General features: G+C 38.2%; 1 protein-coding gene across 2 annotated transcripts in view; it reads left to right on the top strand.

Moving 5' to 3' along the window:
• The window catches only part of LOC108715639 (voltage-dependent R-type calcium channel subunit alpha-1E), a 278,548-nt gene that overhangs the window by 210,476 nt on the left and 53,712 nt on the right, over positions 1–14,360 (top strand). For both annotated transcript variants that reach the window (XM_041561513.1, XM_041561512.1), the window contains exons 5-8: positions 66–169; positions 2,715–2,867; positions 3,806–3,990; positions 9,153–9,256. In XM_041561513.1, coding sequence (XP_041417447.1) covers positions 66–169; positions 2,715–2,867; positions 3,806–3,990; positions 9,153–9,256 — 546 coding nt within the window. The remainder of the gene's footprint in view (positions 1–65; positions 170–2,714; positions 2,868–3,805; positions 3,991–9,152; positions 9,257–14,360) is intronic.

The raw sequence follows: 14,360 nt of genomic DNA, 5'->3' as shown, positions 1-14,360 counted from the left end.
TATCTCTCTGTCTGTCTATCAGTCTACAGTATTTATTCTACATTTGTGCTCTTACTTCATTGCAGCATCCTGGCCACAGCTGGAACTCACTTCAATACTCACGTGGACCTGCGTACTTTGCGGGCAGTGCGTGTTCTCAGGCCGCTAAAACTGGTCTCGGGGATTCCTAGTAAGAATTATTTTTACTGTAATTACACTTCACCATTGCTTTAAATTTAGCTAATATTGTATGTTGTTTTATACTAATAAAAGTACTAATAATAACAATAGTATTAGTAACAACAGAATGTTGGAATTTGTAACCTTTTTTTTCAGAGCCTGGAAAACTATTAATAATGCAAAAAATGTTCCCCTGTGTGAATTTAAAGTATTGCAAACATGCAAACTGTTCATTAATTCAAATGCCAATGAAAAAAACTTGCAAATGTTCTAGTTTGCAGTTTATAGTTAGTGAAATTCTGTTTTCCTGTAAGTTGCACAAAGCTCAAATTGTTTATACAATACTACTGTAATACAATAACAACTGTGCTGTCTAACTGGAGGCCATGCATTCAAGCGATACTTCTACCCCAAGGGCTACATATACTTCTTATATGACACTATAGCACTAATATAAATTGGCTTTTGATTATGTAGTGTGTGGACAAACTCTGGTGTAATACGTATATAAGGCAACTAAACTCCCAGCAGAAATTCAGTATCATGTTTTTGGTGAAAAGCCAACAAATATGATTTATTTAGCCCTAAGACAGGCTTGATAAAGGGCCCAGTTGGGCCTGAAAAGTTGCCCTTATCCAGTGCAGGTATGGGATCCATTATCCACAAAGCTTCAAATTACTTGATGGCCATGTCCCATAAGCTCCATTTTAATCAAATAATTAAACGTTTTAAAAATAGTTTTTTTTCAGTACCTTGTACTTGATCCCAACCAAGACATATCGGAGGCAAAACAATCCTATTAGGTTTAACTAATGCTTAAATTAATTTGAATAGACTTATGTTATGGAGATCCAAAAAACAGAAAGACTCCTTATCTGCAAAACCCAGGTCCAAAGCATCCTGGATAATAAGCCCCATACCTGTATGGGCGAGATAAACCACATTTACTGATATTTCTCCAAAATGTCAGTGTGCTACTAGATTTATGCTCTGTACATTGTACGACCCAGATAGCAGGGGAGGGTCTTTCAGTATGAGCACCTGATTCCTTCACAGGCAAGTGAGATGGGGTCTCTAATATACTGGAGAAGGAAGAAATCACCGGCACAACAGGTTATTTCCAGCAGGGAAACCCTTGCTCGTTTATTTTGCGGATGCAACGTTTCGGGGCGTAACCCCTTTGTCGGGGTTACGCCCCGAAACGTTGCATCCGCAAAATAAACGAGCAAGGGTTTCCCTGCTGGAAATAACCTGTTGTGCCGGTGATTTCTTCCTTCTCGATTGCTGTGGAGGTTGCCAACACCTCCTTCATCGAGCACCAGGTGTCATGGAACTTGGACGGCCAGGGTGTGCGAGGAGACTCCCTTCTTCTTCCCGTCTCTAATATACTTACACCCACTAAACTGCTAATGTCTGTTCCTGTCTGACTGTAGCTATTCTCTTTATACAAATATTTGTCATTTAGAGGCACATTTATCAAGTGTTGAATTTCAAATTCATGTGAGTTTTTAAAACTCACATAAACTCCCGTGAACTCGCAATTCGACCAATCTAAATTTATTATAAAAATCTAATTTTTTAAACTCTGGTGAATGGGATCGCCCCAAAAACTCGAATCAAATTTGATTCTAATTTTGAAAAAATCTTGAATGTCAGGAAGGCTGCAACAACTCCATATTGATCCCTGGATGTCTCCCATTGGCTTTAACAGCAATTCAGCAGGTTTTAGGTGGCTAATAGTCGAATCGAGTTCTTAAAGGGCCAGAGTATGATAAATCTTTTAAAAGGAATTCAAATTTTTTGAAAAACTCTAATCTAATTTGACTAACTCCCTAGTCAAATTTGAAAGTATTGACCATAAATAAAATTGAAAATTTGAATTTTGAATTCTGATTTTCAATTAGTCCCTTGATAAATCTCCCCCTAAATTACTATATCTGTCTAAAGAGAATAGCAACAGTCAAACAAGCATTGACTTTGTCTGGACCCTTTTAATTCCAGGGAAACATGATTATTTAAAGTGCATTAATATATGTTTTTAAAGTTACTTATTTTAAAGAGATTCTGTCATGATATTTATGATGTAGTTTTTATTTCTAAATTATACTGTTTACACTGCAAATTATTCACTCCTGAACCTGCAAGTGTATTTTTTTTCGTTGTAATATTGGTGTGTAGGCAGCCATCTCAGGTCATAAAGCCTGGTCATTAGTGATGGGCGAATTTATTCGACAGGAGCAAATTTGCGTCAAATTCCCACGATTCGCCGCCGGCAAATAATTTTGCGAAAATTCACTGGCATCCGTTTTTTTGGACACCGCCGCGAATTTGCCCGTGGCGTTAAAAACAAGACGTTGTTCTGTGAATTTTTTCGCCGTTTTGCGAATTTTGCAGAAAATGTTCGAATTTTTCGGTGAAACAAAATGCCCGAAATTCGCCCATCACTACTAGTCATGTGTTTTCAGAAAGAGCCAGTGCTGCACTATGGAACTGCTTTCTGGCAGGCTGTTGTTTCTCCTACTCAGTCACTTTCTTCTCTTATTTTATCTCCAAAGGTTTACAGATTGTGTTGAAGTCAATCATGAAGGCAATGGTCCCTCTGCTACAGATTGGATTGTTGCTTTTCTTTGCCATCCTCATGTTTGCTATCATCGGCCTTGAATTTTACAGTGGAAAGCTGCACAAGGCCTGTTACAGGAACAACTCTGGTATGCTGACCTGACAACTAAATCAACAGCAAAAAACATTTGCCTCTGTATATTGTTTTTATTTACTGCAAATATAATAATAAGATCCTTTAAAAGTGAAATAATTTTGGGTGACCACACAACTTTTGCATGTAGCATTAATTGTGCAGCATTGAGTGTCAAGTTAGTTGCTTTTAGGTTTTGAGTATTTTCACATGCTGCCATATTGCTTGTCATGTAAAGCAGGTACTTTGCTTGAGGAGATCCTGACAAAACTGGTGGCACCAAAATGGCTAACTGAAAAGATGTGGGGTCATAAGTAAGAGCTCTTCTTAAGAAGGAGTAAATCCCTCTGCAACAATATTTGTAAATTGCTAATTCATGTCTGTTGTGCAGTGCACTTAAAATGTTCAGTTCTTTGTCTCCAGGTGTAAAGTGTCAAGTGCTATACTGTTATTATTGCTACTATCATTTATTGATTTGTTAAGTAACATTTAAATAATGGCTTGGCCTGGACACTCTAGAGCAGGGATCCCCCTTTTTACCCTTGAGCAGCATCCTAAAGTAAAAAAAAAGTTGCAGAGCAACACAAGCATGCAAAAAGTTTCTGGAATGCTAACTATGGGCTGTGATTGGCTATTAGTAGCCCCTATGTGAACTGCCAGCCTACAGGATACTCTTTTTGGCAGTATGCTTGTTTTTTATGCAACCAAAACTTGTCTCTATACCAGGAACTTAAAAATAATCACCTGCTTTGAGGACACTGGGACCAATATTTAAAGTGTTGGCGAGCAACATGTTGTCCATAAGCCACTGGTTGTGGATCAGTGTTCTAGAGAGTGGGTCTATATCAAGGCAAGATGAAATTAAATGAAACATGTTTTTGTGGAGCTTATATGGAGGTTGATATTTTTAATGGCTTTTCACCCTTGATTTAATTCTTTTTTTTAATACATAAGGAATGGGGCTGGAGCCCATGGACCCACCTCACCCTTGTGGAGTGCCCCGCTGCCCAGCTGGGTATGAGTGCAGAGAATGGATTGGACCCAATGATGGAATAACGCAGTTTGACAACATCCTATTTGCGGTGCTGACAGTCTTCCAGTGTATCACTATGGAGGGCTGGACCACAGTGCTGTACACTGTAAGAGCCATACTTATTTGGGAATTGGGTGTTATTTGCTACTTGAATTCCTTAGTGTATACGTTTTTGAAAAATAATAACTGGTATTTGATTTGTTTCTGCATAGCGTCACAATAAGGTAGAAAGTGTAAGCATGGCTAAAAGAAAATACATTTATAATTACTTATATGTTTTCATTCCAAAAGCTGATGGCCTTTTCAAAGGTAATAATTAGGTTTCATATAAGAGCTTTAATATTCATGGTTATTACCTGTTTATGTTCTTTCAAACCCAAAACCCTTATGCTCTAAGAGCATGACATCCAACAGATAACCAGAGACTGGGAGTAGAAGAACAATTTAGACAGGACTTTAGAACTAATACTTGATAAATTACTGTTCATGTTCTGTTGCAAGTTGCTGTCAGAGGAGCAATGGAGATTGCTATATGTGTGTGTAAACGGATTTTTGTTTGGTTAAAACATTGCTGGACACAAATGCGATGAAGAGCCTATGAGTTATTATTTACTTAAACTCAACTTTTTCTCACTTTAATAAAAAAAAATTTGACATAAGTCCCAAACCTGAATCCCCTTAATTTACCAATAAAACTTCTCTAAAAAATTGGTCCAACAAAAAGTCACAAAATAGAGCGTCAATTGGAATCGTGCAACTTTTTTGAATTGTTGCCCAGAAAACTTGAATTTATCGGATAATCAAATGAAAACCAATGTGCCAACAGCTGAAAACTATTGAGAATAGTGAAGGTACAAAAAGTTTCAATTGTTAAAGGGACCATCTGCCATTGACTTCTACATGATTGACAGGTGTTAGCTTAAGTATTTTCCAGCTAAAATCTTAAGTTTTCAGCTAAAAGCTTAATAAATCTCGAAAATTCTAGGGTTTTTTTCCTCTAAAAATTCATGTTTTCCCCTTTAAATACTCAACCAGAAAAAATTGAAGTTTAAAATATACAGTCATATGAAAAAGTTTGGGAACCCCTCTTAATTCTTAGGAGTTTTGTTTATCATTGGCTGAACTTTCAAAGTAGCAACTTCCTTTTAATATATAACATGCCTTAGGGAAACAGTAGAATTTCAGCAGTGATATAAAGTTTATTGGATTAACAGAAAATATGCTATATGCATCATAACAAAATTAGACAGGTGCATAAATTTGGGCACCCCAACAGAGATATTACATCAATACTTAGTTGAGCCTCCTTTTGCAAATGTAACAGCCTCTAGACGCCTCCTATAGCCTTTGATGAGTGTCTGGATTCTGGATGGTGGTATTTTTGACCATTCATCTATACAAAATTTCATCAGTTAAGTTAAAGTTGATGGCTGCCAAGCATGGATAGCCTGATTCAAATCATCCCATAGATTTCTGATGATATTCAAGTTAGGGGACTTTGATGGCTATTCCAGAATATTGTGCGTCTCCGTCTGCATAAATGCCTTTGTAGATTAGGGTGTTTAGGGTCATTGTCTTGTTGGAATATCCAACCCCTGCATAGATTCAACATTTTGACTGATGCTTGAACATTATCCTGAAGAATTTGTTGCTATTGGGTAGAATTCATACGACCCTTGACTTTAACAAGGGCCCCAGTCCCTGAACTAGTCACAAAGCCCCACAGCATGATGGAACCTCCACCAAATTTGAAAGTAGGTAGCAGGTGTATTTATTGGAATGTGGTGTTCTTCTTCCACCATGCTAAGCGTTTTTTGTTATGACCAAATAACTGTTATTCATCAGTTATTCAACAAATGTATTGTTATTGCTACTTTTTATTACTCATCTTTCTGTTCCGACCCTCGCCTATTAATATTCCATATTCTCATTTAAATCAATGCATGGTTACTAGGGTAATGTGGGCCCTAGCAACCAGATTGCGGACATTGCAAACTGGAGAGCTACTGAATAAAAAGCTAAATAACTCAAAAACCACAAATAATAAAAAATGAAAACCAATTGCAAATAGTCTCAGAATATCACACTCTACAGCATACTAAAAGTTAACTCAAAGATGAACAACCCCTTTAAGATTTGAGCAGATGTATTTCTCAACTTCAGTTATCTAGTGCAAAATGTAAAGATTTGCATTTGATTTTGATGAACACTAAAGCATTCAGCTGAATCTTTGCAAGAATTTCTCCATGTGTTTTGTTTCCTTGGAAAAAAAAATACCTGTTTTTTTGCTGAAATAAACACATGTTGACTCCAATGCATTTGACACAAATCATTTTTTCGCAAAATGATTTCACCAATATTTCCTTGATTTGCCTGCATTTTTGGCAAAGCAAAATGGGACACTTTCTGCATTCCTGCAGGTGGTTGTACCACTAAGGGGCCTTTTTACTAACACAAATATTCACCTGATAAGCACAGATCTGAATAAAAACAGCCATTTTCTGGTATTAAGTACCATTCAAGAAATGTCACATTTTTCTTATCTTTTTTTATGATCATTACCTTTTTTTGTTCTTTTTCCCACTATTTAATATTGTATTTTTCAGTTTTCACATAGTCTATTTACACCAAATGTATTTCTTCTGGCAGAAGGTGGAATAAACATTACATCTGATGGCTTTCTTCTAGCATTCTATTGAAATATCTATTTGAAATGCAGATTACTTTTTTAAATTGTGTTTATTGGAAAGTTACATTCAGGTCAGAAAAAAATGTTGTTGTTGTGTCAGGCAATTATGTATTGATGTGTGATAAATAATGCAATAAACTATTGTCACTAATTTCACTTAATGACATTATGAAAAACAGGTTGACATGGAAAAATGAGAAAATGTGAATGTTAAGAAATAGGCCCTTAAGTATTCTGTGGGGGGGTAGGACCATAACTACTGGGCATCTGTCACAGAACAATAATAGATGTTATAAGCCAAATTAGCTTAGCAATACTCTCCTCAGGCAGCAGGGCCTCACTGCATAACATGGGCAGCAAAAGTGCAACTCCTGGTAACTTTAAGAGCTGAATTTGTGCAAAAATGATGCTCTCTGCACTAGCATTGTGGCCCCCCTCCGGTGCTGAAAATTGACATCACCTGTGTGTGCCCAGTTCAGTAAGATGTTGGGGCCTTCAGTCCTACTGTGAGGTTGTAGAGGTTATAATTTGCTATACCCATGGATATCCAAGCAGCTGGCGAACTACAACTGACAGAATCCCATCACAGCCTTTAGCTGTTAGGGTGAGGGTGCTGCTAGTTGTAACTCAATAGCTAAAGATCACGTGACTGGATTTCTCTAAATAATCAGAAATATGTAAGTTGTCAGTAAAATGAACATGGCTGTATCAAGGGCATGCTCTGGTCGAGACTTCCCTTCTGAAGCTAGGAGCCCTTGGTTATAACTTGCCCCATTAAGAGCACTAACACCTACAAGAGCTACTTAAAATACTGCTGAGGTCTTTTCTTCTATTATCTATTCAGTTTGTGTATGGTACTTGTCTGACTTCTGCTTGTTGTGCATATGCTTCTTCTTGTGATTCTGCCATATTTCTCAGCAAGAACCTCTCTTTTCAGCCTTGTTTCTTTTGGTTGCCCTTACTGTCATAATTTGCCTAAAAATCTCCTTCTATTTCTTTATATTTCCCAGCTAATTAATGTAATTGGCGAGTGAATTTGTGTTTGGCAGAGGCTATTATGTGTTAGCTATGCTCTAAGCAGCTGTGCTCCCATGCTGCTTGTCATCAGAGGCCTCCATGCTCTGTGTCAGCCCCGCAAGGGCTCCATGCCAAGGCACAAATCTGATTTTCATATTCACATTCTATTGCCACAGTCTGTGTGCCCACACGCTGTACTGACACTGCTCAGGCTCCAAATGCTTCTTGCTCAATTAATATCATTTATAAAAAGAGTGATATTTACAGATGTTTCCCTATTGTGTTGCTGAAGTTGTAACCATTATTTTCAATACTTCAATTCTACATTATTCGATGACTTCGCAAACAAAATAATACAGCATACAATATACTTGAAAAGATGACCCTTTCATGTTATTATAGTACTTATATATCCACGTAAACCCTATGTGTATGAGGTAATGCATTGTGGGGTATAGCTTAGAAAACCTTAATTGCAAGAATGTAGTAACATGTACAGTGCAGGAGTATAACAATAGGGATAACAGAGGGACCCACAGGGATAGGCTTATCTGAGGGACTAAACTGTTATACAGTTTGCATATGATTGTAAAACAGCTAGGTTTAGGAGGGTGCTTTTGGAATGGGAATATTAAGAATCTAATACATACTTACATACATATTCTCTAAGAAAGTAGTTTTAGCATTGTGGCTGTCTGGTTCCTTATCTTATTTCACTGCTCATGGAAAATCTCACTGTGGGCTGCTATGACTGGTGCATGACCACGAAAAGCAGTTACTAATAGAATGTGTCGCACACCTGTGGGTGGGCCTGACAAGTGTGAGGTTGTAGTTTTACTTGCTGACTGTGTTTTCCCTAATGCCCTTGGGTTCCTTTAAACACCTTACAGTCCGGTGAATCCTGAGTCTCCTGGTGTACAACTCTCACAGCAGTCAGGCAGTATAGATCTTTGAGTACAATCACAGAATACCAGTAGGTCCCTCACAGGGGGTAGCACAACATGTCTAGTTGATGTTCCCCAGCACTAGGGATCCCATGGGGTATCTTGCTCCTTGGCACTTTCCCTGCTCCTGAACTCAACCACTCGTGTCCCTGTCTGGAGGCTTGACCACCAACCCCAACTACTCTCCTTGTTGGAGCCAGAAAGCTGCTCACTAAATACCTGCCTCTAATTATTGCTCCTAGAGTGAATAATACACAAACTTCTACCACTAAATAAACTTTCCTTAATTTAGTGCCTGATACTGTCCAGACCCACTCCTGTACCCACCTCCCTGCAAGGTGGGATCCAGGAAGAGTACTGAGCACATGCATGCTAACCCTTTTTCAACTTGGACCCAGGAAAAGGCACATAGATGCCTGGGTGAATGAAATAATCACCTAGAATCACTTAGGGTGAAAGCTGCCTCAGTAAAACATACCTAAACCTCATGGTCTCGACAAATGCTTCTGATATGACAGATAAAAAAAACATGCATCTGTGCTGTTTGGGTATGTGCTAATGTAATGTTTTTATTCCTGCATATTATGTACTCATGTTTATCTCTCTGATCTTATTTAGACCAATGATGCCTTAGGAGCCACATGGAACTGGCTGTATTTCATTCCCCTCATTATCATCGGATCCTTCTTTGTCCTTAATCTTGTCCTTGGAGTGCTGTCCGGGTAAGACAAACTTACTGTACTATACTCGCTGTATTACTCGACTAAAATAACACTTGAGCAATTATCCATAGACAAGAAGGAAAACATTATGTAATTGGTTGATCTTGGTCCTAAAAATCGCCGAGTCCTTCATTTAAAAGACCTATTGCTACTTTATTTTATTACAGTTGCTACTTAGTGAGGCCAACAAAAAATTAAGTAGCAAAGTGGGGTTCATAAGAAAGGTAAATGGAAGCATTAATTCCAACTACACAGTACATTTAAGTAACACACAATATAATATTGTATTAAAATTGGTTTATAGAAACTGTCACTAGGGAACAGATTTATTACTATTAAATTCCAGAGAGCAGCTTAGCAGATGACTGGGTAGAAACTGTTTGGGACAGCCTGAGATACTGTATCACTTTTTGATAACTCTCGCTACATCTCTAAATAGCTGTTATAGACAACAAGTTCACAAAACCATAAGAAAGAGAATACATAATAGTCTATTAATTCTTGACCTGTTACCAGGAGAGGTAGCTCCAAGTAAACTGCAAATGATTCAAATCCATGTTGTCATGGGAAGCCAACCTGCAGCTTAATACACGTGGAACATTTTGCAGCGAGATTGTAACATTCTTCTAGTGTGTATCAGGGGTCACTACACTCTAGCTACAGATGTATCATCCAAAGATAAATCTGATTAAAAATAGCAAACCTGGTGGATTTAATGTCTCCAGTGCATCACAGGGGGATTGCATTATGCCAGAGAAGTGTTTGAACTAGATTCAGCAGCCAATAAAAAATTCTTATTAGGAACAAGCTCTCCAAATTCTGTAATATAGCACCCAGTAATACTGGAAGTAAACCCCTGTTGTGTTTAATAGGCATTGTTCAAAATGGGACCTTCAGTTTTTTGGACAAGAATGCAAGCTCTCCTGTATATCTGTATAAGGCGCAGAGCCCTAATATTTAACATTTTTTATTTGGATGAAATGAAAGGGTTATTAAACCCTTTGGGCCTAGATTAACACACCTGTCTCCTCTCTGCAATCTGTCGGATTCCTGAGTGAGTCCCACAAGTGCAATTGTGGAGGAGAAGTTGCAGCACTGCTGGTGCTCTAAGGGATACACTTTCAGCTTGGAAGTCAAAATTAATTTGGCAGCCAAGAAAAATGTTTAAAACATATAAAAAGAAGGATGTGGGTAGCCATAGAAAGATTTTAGTATTTCCAGGGGAAGGGATGAGTGAGGAAGGTGTCACTGGAAAACTATACATTTTTCATTTGTCAAACTGTTATTTTGCAAATAAAGCAGCTTTTAAGTTGGGCACTGCTGGGCCTCGTCTACACATCAATATAGGCATAATTTGGATGTGTTTTCAGCAATCTCATACAGTCAGCACAAAAAATACTTTGTGTGGAACGCCGAGCACAAACGGAAGCCGTTAATGTCTGCTCACAAGTAGGCAAAAATATGCAGAAATACTACTGCACCCTGCACCTTGCCCTATAATCATTATAAATAGTTGCTAAGCCATGGGCATTCATAGCTTCTCTTTCTATGATTTGATACAAATTTGTGCCAGTATTTGCCCCTGTTCCCACATGGCATGGAAATAATATACTATGGAGCAGAGAAGGCAGGGTCCAAAGTTGCTAAATGTTGGGCTTAAAGGAATAGTTCAGTGTCAAAATAAAAACTGGATAAATAGATAGGCTGTGCAAAATGTTAGAAACATTTTTTATTTTGCACAGCCTATCTATTTACCCAGTTTTTATTTTTACACTGAACAATTCCTTTAAAGGAGAAGGAAAGGCTTCTGATACCTGGAGGTGCTGAATGTTAGGCACCCCCAAGTGATTGTATTGACTTACCTGAAACCCCAGGCCGGTGCTCCAATCAGCAGAAAACTGCACCGGCCACAGGTTATACCAGTGAGCAGCACCACGGAGCGATCCTCTTCCAGTGTCTTTTTTCTTCAAATTTCCTGGGGCAAACGCATACGCAGTTTAACGAAATAGCCAACTTTTTAGTTAAGTAGCAGCAAGAAGGAAAGAGGAAGACAGAAGAGGATCGCTCCGTGGTGCTCACTGGTATAACCCTGGGCCGGTGCAGTTTTTTGCTGATAGGAGCACCGACCCAGGTTTTCAGGTAAGTAAATACAATCACTTGGGGATGCCTAACATTTGACACCCCCAAGTGTTCGAAGCCTTTCCTTCTCCTTTAATCCCTGTAAAGCTGCTTCGGATTTCTATTCCATACCATTCTATGAAAGATGAGAGTGATATAAGAGTGCTGCATGAATAATATGTGTTACTTATATGTTGCATTTGAGGCCAAAAACAGTTACAGGCATTTTAATAGGAGTTTATGGTATGGCATCTGTCAACATAAACAGACCCTTCAAGCCTGAGTCACAACACCTGAAATAGGAGTTAGGGCCAAAGGCCCAGGAAACAGACAAAGAAAATATAGTGTGATATTGTTTGGTGTATAACACCTCTTGTTGTGTTCAGTAGGAATTAATAAATGAAGCACATATGTGTTGCCCCCCCCCTCCACCTGCAACGTGACCTTAGGGGATAAAGGTCTTATATATACTTTTTAGGTGCATATTCGCAAATGTTATGTTTCACAATTTGCACATAGGACTCATCCTGCAACACAGCTCACCTCCTGGTATAGGCAGTAGGGTGATATACAGTAGCAATAGTGTAAAATGCCTTTTATTATTTTTAAAACCAAATATTAAAATACACTCACATATCGTTCAAAGCATAGCTATGCCACGTCCCATTGGAGCTGCCCTTTAGTGCATTACTATAGAGTCTTTTGGTATGGAGCACACAGTCTGATTCAATGCAGCTCCACCTTACAGCGTCTCCTTCCTCATGCTCGTCCATGTGGCGCTCTTCCGTGATGTCACTGGCCTTAAGCGTTTCTTCTGCGACTTCCTCAGAGGCCTATACCAGAAGGCGAGCTGTGTTGCAGGATAATATTCCTATGTGCAAGTAATGAAAGATAAGGTTTGTGAGTACCCACCTAAAAAGTACTGTGTATATATATATATATATATATATATATATATATATATATATATATATATATATATATATATATATATATATATATATATATATATATACTGTATATATAGATATAGATATGGGAAGCAAAACCTTTATCCCCTAAGGTGTGGTTGCTGGTGGATGGGGTCAACACATATTTGGTGCATTTATTAATTCCCACTGAGCACAAGAGGTGTTATATACCAAACAATATCACACTATACTTTCTTTGTTTGTTTCCTGGGCCTTTGGCACTAGCTCCTATTGCAGGTGTTTTCAAGATATATTAACCAGGATGTATTGCCCTGCAAACCAGCCCCCTGTAGGGATCTATCCTTTAAATGACCCTGCTATCATAAACTGTATAGATTATGCATTTCAGTATGCTCACATTTCTAAAAACATTTTCGGTATTTTGTGCCTGAATCAAATGAGTCTCTGTACAAATTACAAGAATAGTATATATTGATATGAGTCTTTTTTTATTTTATTTTTTTTACAAGAAATAGTATATGTGTAATAGTTCATGTTTAGAACATCTAAGGTCCATTTATTCTTTGGCTAATTCTTTGGCTTTGGTTAATTGTGCCTGTTTAGTTGCGGTAGTGTCATACACATTAACACTTGCAGCTCAAAGTTGCTCATCCCAGTAGGATACATTGGACTGGGTTTCCATGGCAACAGCAAAACCTCCAGAATGTGTAAACAGCTTGGCGTTTGTGCAGCACTGTGAGTTTTGGGTCGGGGGGAGATGGTACTGATGCATAGGTAGATATTGTGCTTAACATGACACCAACAACATCTCACCCCTTAATATCTGCAGAGGGGAACCAAGTCAAGTACTTAAGCCCTTATAGGCATTTGCTCAGAATGTGGCATAGCAGTACGAAGAGATGACAGGCTGCAGTTGCTGGAAGTGCAGGGATTTGTTTTATAATACACTGTAAAATTTCAGATTTTTTGACCATTCTGTGTTGAACTGAGGTATTTGCAGTGCTTGAATCTATTTATGTTTCCCGTTTAAACCATACTATACTGCTACATCTTGTTTTTTAAATCAATACACAGATTTTCTATAGTGATTTCAAGAGAATTCAATCGTAGGAAGGAAGTGACAGAATCCTTGTTCCTTTACACAAGCCAATAAGTAGGTCTTTACTTGCAAATAAAAGAGCAGTTGCAATAAATTGCAAGGATTTTAATCTCTATTAACATTATTACATATAAAATGCCTCCATGGCAGGTGTTTTAGTGTGTGCTGAGGCATAGGTGACCCTAGTGATGAGCAGATTTTTTTACCAAGTTACCAAGTGAAAAAAATTGTCATGCGGTAAATATTTGCCACAAATTTTGTTTCCCATAGACTTTAATGCATTTTGGCACATCTTTGCAGTTTCTCAAATTTTCGGCAAAGTGAAAAGGTTTGATTCGCCCAACTACTAGTTGCTTATAACCCTGCAGATATGATAGATTATAATATAGTAGATTATGAGTCCATACTGGACTTTGCAGAATACAAAAGCATCACAGATCTAACTAATAAAGGATAGAGAGATGAGCTGAGCTATGTATCCAGTATGCAAGTAAATAGTGAGAGTTTGCAATGTCAGAGCCTTCAGAGAGATTAGTAAATTGTTCATGTTAATAACGATTATGATGACTAAGAGTAATATGTTTTCTCATTAGTCTGTAGGCAGTCACTTCTTGTCACTGCAGTTTGTGTGCAGTTGGCTGAACTTCCATTGGACCGAGTATAAGCTGTTCAAATAATAAGACATATGCCCTAGCCCTAATAATAAATAAGCAGGATTATTATTATGTTAGTGTAATCATCCCCATTCTCCTCTGCATATCTGCATTTTGATGTGCGGAAATTTGTACTTTAACCGATCTCTATCCCTTACCAACCAGTTCAAAAAGAAAGGTCTTTGAATGGGAAGTGGTCTTTGCATGGCCCAGCTTTTCCTCTAAGGGCTATTCCACACGGGGAGATAGCGACGCGTTTGCGGTCGCGGCGACAAAGCGCCGCGACAGTCGCCGCGACCGGC

This window comes from Xenopus laevis, chromosome 4S, assembly GCF_017654675.1.
Source record: "Xenopus laevis strain J_2021 chromosome 4S, Xenopus_laevis_v10.1, whole genome shotgun sequence".
Taxonomy (NCBI): Eukaryota; Metazoa; Chordata; class Amphibia; order Anura; family Pipidae; genus Xenopus; species Xenopus laevis.
Note: the sequence above shows the minus strand (reverse complement) of the source record. Positions and strands in the feature narration are given on the sequence as shown.